The following is a 5,110-nucleotide window of genomic DNA, read 5'->3' on the forward strand; positions in this document are numbered from 1 at the left end:
TTTTTGGTACCGGGGATCTAACTCAGGTCATTGTGCTTGCAAGGCAGGTGCTAGAACCACTGAGCTAAATCCCTGGCCCTAGAGCTCTCTTTGCTGGAGCAAATCCAGAGCTCCCCCTCACTCTTGCCTCCTACTTAAAGTGACCTGAATCTTAGGACTTCAGTCAGTTATCTAAGAGCACACCCAACTCCTGCAGAGGGCAGGCAGAAGGGCACACTCATGCATAGGAGCAACTGCCACAACACCGGCCTTTCTCCTTCTGAATCGAGCGCCCGGACAATGAGCTTTGAGGAGGGCACATTCCAGAGCAAGGTGGATTTGCCAGGGATCTCCCCACACCACCCTCATCATTATAGCTGAGCAGAGGGAGTAAAATGCAGGCTCTCCAGCCTTAAAAACCTTGGGTAAGAGCTGTGTTCCTTCCTAAAACAACCCTCCTTTGGACAGGTGGCTGCCGCTGCCAGGGCTCTCACTGAGTCAGGGCAAACAGCCTGTAAAACAAAGCTAAGCTCCTGCTCCATACGCAATCCTTCCTTGGGATTCTCCTGGGAGGCCCCCTCCTTGGACGGAGTTCACTGGAGTTTGTTCCTCTGGTTGGAGAGGCAAGGAAGGGATTCCACTCATGCCCCAGCCCTGGTTTTGGCTCTGGACAGCGACATGTCACAGGGATCGTGGCAGAGAGCCTCCAAAGGCTGGCTGCAGCTACCTGGAGGAGCTGAGGTCACCAGCCCATCAGCGGAAGGGGCCACATGCTCTTCTTCCTGGGTCTCTGGAATCCCCTGTTCAGGCCGTGGTAGTGTTGGTCTTCCGATGGCATCCACTGCAGAGGGCAGAGGGGAGCAGGTGGAACCAGGGCCTGCCTCCTGGAGGCTGGCAATGGCCTGTCCTTTCCACTGCTCAGACTCCCAAGAATCAGGGGTGGAGCAAGTCACCCTTTGTGCCTCCTAGCCTCCTGGAACTTGACCTGGCCCCATACAAAGCCAGAGTTCTACAGCAAACTTAGTCTCAGCCTCTACTTCACAGGGGAGGAGAATTAGACATAGCACTTGTCCAAGTCCAGCCATCTAGTTGGAGGCAGAACTGAAGTCCAGGTTTCCTGAGTACCACTTCAGCCTTCTTCTCTGCTTATACAGTGTCTTATAGTTTATGGAGGAACTCTGTCACAAATACCAACATCTTATTGCTTCAGGAGACTACAGGACAAGGGTCAGTGTCTAGTCTATGGGCAGAGGAAGCAAGTCAGCCTCTTGGTTTTTAAGCCCAACTCCATGGAGAAGCAAGCTCAGAATTTCAGAGGGGACGTGAGGGCCCTGGGAGAGAAGGCTCTGGGGAACCAGCCAACTCCCTGCTCCAACCAGTGCCTCTTTTTTTCCCCCTGATTCACATGCTGAGTGGCACTGTGAGACTCAGTTTGGTGGTTGGGAAGATATTTGCCAGGTGTCATGGGTCTCTCACTGACTTCACAGTCCCTGGGGTGTGCAGGATTCCCCAAGTGTTTACATACCACTTCTGATTGACTCCAGGGACCAGCTCATGGACAGTAACTCCACCCCTAGACTAAAGGCTCCTGCTCCCTCCCATCTCATTTCCCTGACAGCTGGTAGGAGAGGGACTCACCTGGGACCCAGGCAGGTGGATGGGTGACACTGGTTGTGACCTGCACAGAAATCAGAGAAGGTCACTTTGGACTCTTTTGTCACCATCATGACATCCTTCCTTTCCCAACACTCCGCTTACCTTCAGCCTTTCTATTCAACTTTCTCATTCACTTTTCATTCATTCCAAGAATGGATAAGTTCATAATAGGCACTAGGCATTCTGCTAGGCACCTCATATCCATAGTCTTAATGAACTGATCAACTACCTTATGACGGTAGCCTGTAATAATTAGAGGAGCCGAGCAGTGTTCTGTGCCAGCTGAGTGTCTGCACATGGTGCACATCAGGAGCACAGTATCAAGGCTGTGACCCCCATGCTGCTGCCAGAGCGACAGACAGTCCAGAACTTAACTAGAGCATCCAGGGCTCCAGGGCCAATGTGGCGAAGCCAGGACTCGGGACCATACCTGGTGTCCCTCAACACCACTGTGGACAGAGGCAAGTAAATAGCAGGGAAGCAGAGGAGAGAATAGAGGATGAAGAGGTACCAGGGTGTAACTGGGGCCGGGAGGACCCAGGATGAAACTTTCAGTCTGGGAGGACAGCATGTGGTGCTGGGGGTGGGGTGGGGCCACAAGGCCATTGAGACATAGTATTTGGGAAGTGAGATTTGCAGGTTGGAAGGGTAGGGGATGGGTAGGGGTTGGGGTACTGATAGAAGATGAAGCAGATCCATGCTTTTGGGGTGGATTCTTGGTAGAAACCAGTGTTGAGTGTACAGAGGAGTCCTGGGCCCAGAGAAGGGAGTCCTCCATGAAGAGTGGTCTGAGGCTATTCACAGCTGTGCCTCTACTTCTCCATGAGCAACTCACAGAGGAGACTGAGGGCTAAGCTAAATTGGCTCAGAAAGCGCCGGGTCCAGAATGAGCTGGAACTGATTCTAGGCTTCAGGTGCAGCACCCAAAGCTTGACAGCCAGGACAGTTCTTCTGTCCTTTTTTAAGGGCCTGGACTGTCCTAGATGAGAGGCTGGTTGCATAGTGGCTGCTGATGTTCTTACGTCTTTCGGGGTCAAATGGGGTCTTCAACCCTTCCCCCCCATCGTCATCTCTCCAAGTAAAATCTGACAGATGCTCAATCCTTCTCCCTCTCCTCCATCATGGGACACTGCCCTGGGGCCCCAGAGGCTTCCAGGTCCCGCTATCCAATACCCTTGCCCATCTCCTTGGTGGAAGGACCCACTTACCTGGCCAGCCCGAGACTCACCTAGGAAGGGAAAGGAGAGAGCATGAACCTGGTGAAGAGTGGCCCACGCCCCTCCACCAGTGGCCTGGCTGCCTCGTAGTCTGCTGTCCCCAGCAGGGTAAACAGTGAACAGAGAGAGGTCTGCTCATCTTACCTACCCCCCGCCCCCAGCCCCTCACTTGGTGAAGGAAGCCTCTTCCTGCTTCTTCTAGGCTCCAGTGACAGGAGTCCTGTTGCTCTGGGTCAGTCTGCCCCTTCGGTTCTGCAACCCACCTCCTTGCACTGACACCGAAAGCAAGGACAGGGGACCAGAAGCCTATAGACTCTCCAGGATCCACCTAACAGCTCTTCAGGCCTTGCAGTGAGCACTACCCCGGAAGGCCTGTCCAGCTGGGGTGAGGCTGCTGCCGACTTCTCCCAATTCCACAAGCCCTGGACATGAGTACCTCTCGAGGCCCTGCTGTTGTGCCAGGCCAGCTGCTGCTCCATCTCCCCTTCCTGACACCCCAGAGATGGGATCCTATGACCAAACTCCTCATGCTCGCTGATCTCAGAGGAAAGAGGAACCCCTCAGGTTTCTCCCCAAGCCTGGATACCCTTGTCAGGGATGGTCTCAGCCTCCAGCCAGGTGTTGGCTTCCTGGAGTGGCTGCCTCTCTTCCAGCCCAGGCAGAACTGCGCTGCTCTTTTGCGCCTGCTCCCTCCAGGGCCTGGCCAATTCCTCCTCTTCAGCTTTCCTCATGGACAGGCGGATGTCTGAGCTCGAGTAGGTATAGCCATGGCCAGCAGGGCAGATCTCCCTGAAGGCCTCTGTAAATCCAACAGCCAGAGGACAAGCTGAGTGACGCCATTCCTGCAGGAAACCAGGGTCCCCTTTTCCCCCCTTGGGGCGGACAAGACAATTACAGCAACAATGAAGGAGTGAGCCCTAGGTTGAGATAAGTACTTGAGCAGAGAGGGAAGACCAGAGTCTTTGGCTTAAGGGGAACCATCAGGCTAGGGAAAATGGCCACTGGCTTTGAGGTAGACCGTTAATGGTCAGAGCTGGGATGGGGATGGGGGGTTACCTGTGCCAGGCAGGGGGCATTTTTCACACTTGCTGCCCCATGCTTTGCCCACACGGCTGCAGCAACATATCTGCTTGGTGATCTTCTGGGCCAAAGGCAGGGTACAGGTGCCAGGCCCCAGTGACCGGTAGCACAGTCCCTGCTGCATGGAGACAGCTTTGTCTGCTGCAAGAGACATATCATATGAGGATGGGCTGGTGGTCCAGCAGGAGAGAAGAGTGTATGTGAGGAATGGAGGTGTGGTTGGCCGCATGCACTCAGACTTGCCTGGCCCATGTCTCAGTCTGGAAGTTTGGGGCCCTGAAAACACTCACAAGAACTTTAGGAGAAATGACCACCGTGGAATACAGCAATGTTGGCAAGACTGAGAGAAGGTAAGATTAGAGCATCTGGTGGCCACCTTTGAAGAAGCTATGAAACCAAAACACAGGAAACACAGCAAGAGTCACCCTGAGGACACTCTGGGTGCCTGCTGCAACCAAGGAAGCCACATCTGCCCCTGTACTTCCTCATTGTTTGGAGCAATTCATTTGTTTTTGCTCAAGGCAGTTTGGGTTGGGTTTCTGCAACTTGCAACCCAAAGATTCCTGCCTCATAAACTTGCTTCACAGTGCTGTGGAGACCAGGGAGAGTGCCTTGTCACTGTGCTCTGCACAGGTTACTTAGCAGCAGCATTAGGTGTGATCTCTGCCTCTAGCAAGCACTTCCTTCGGGATGCTGAGGGAAGCTATTTGTCCCATTGAATCGCAGGGTGGAAACAACACAGGAGGGAATGTCACTGAACCGGTGCCCACAGACTGCTGTACTAGTCCTAGTCAGGTGGCAGGGGAGAGAGTGTCACTCAGAAACATGCCTGTCCTCTCTCCTACAGGGAGACGAATCATCAGAGGAGGCTGGACCGTCTAACACTGGGGAGTCAGGGAAAATGAACACCAAGAGGCATTGAAGCTTCCTTGTATTAAAGGTCTCTTGCAGGAACCAATAAATAAAAGTCACCTTGGGTATTAAACATACATGCCTGATAAAGGAATCTTAAAGTGACAAAAAGGAAGGGTTGTAAACCCGTAAGGCTTGGATTAGAAATCATGGTCTAGGGGCTGGGAATGTAGCTCAGTGGTGCCACCGCCTGCCTCACAAGTGCAAGGTCCTGAGTTCGATCCCTCATACAAAAAAAAAAGAAAAAAAAAAAAAAAAAAAAAAAA

At 53.1% G+C, this 5,110-nt stretch overlaps 1 protein-coding gene across 1 annotated transcript in view; it reads right to left on the reverse strand.

Annotated features, from left to right (window-relative positions):
- Ltbp2 (latent transforming growth factor beta binding protein 2) overlaps positions 1 to 5,110 on the reverse strand; it is a 110,352-nt gene that overhangs the window by 24,418 nt on the left and 80,824 nt on the right. Inside the window, exons 12-16 of the mRNA XM_010645640.2 lie at positions 3,909 to 4,073; positions 3,439 to 3,651; positions 2,844 to 2,863; positions 1,618 to 1,657; positions 707 to 820 (exon numbers count right to left, since the gene is read on the reverse strand). Of these exons, the coding sequence (XP_010643942.1) occupies positions 707 to 820; positions 1,618 to 1,657; positions 2,844 to 2,863; positions 3,439 to 3,651; positions 3,909 to 4,073 (552 nt within the window). The remainder of the gene's footprint in view (positions 1 to 706; positions 821 to 1,617; positions 1,658 to 2,843; positions 2,864 to 3,438; positions 3,652 to 3,908; positions 4,074 to 5,110) is intronic.

Source organism: Fukomys damarensis, unplaced genomic scaffold, assembly GCF_012274545.1.
Source record: "Fukomys damarensis isolate Sample0158 unplaced genomic scaffold, DMR_v1.0_HiC HiC_scaffold_21, whole genome shotgun sequence".
NCBI lineage: Eukaryota > Metazoa > Chordata > Mammalia > Rodentia > Bathyergidae > Fukomys > Fukomys damarensis.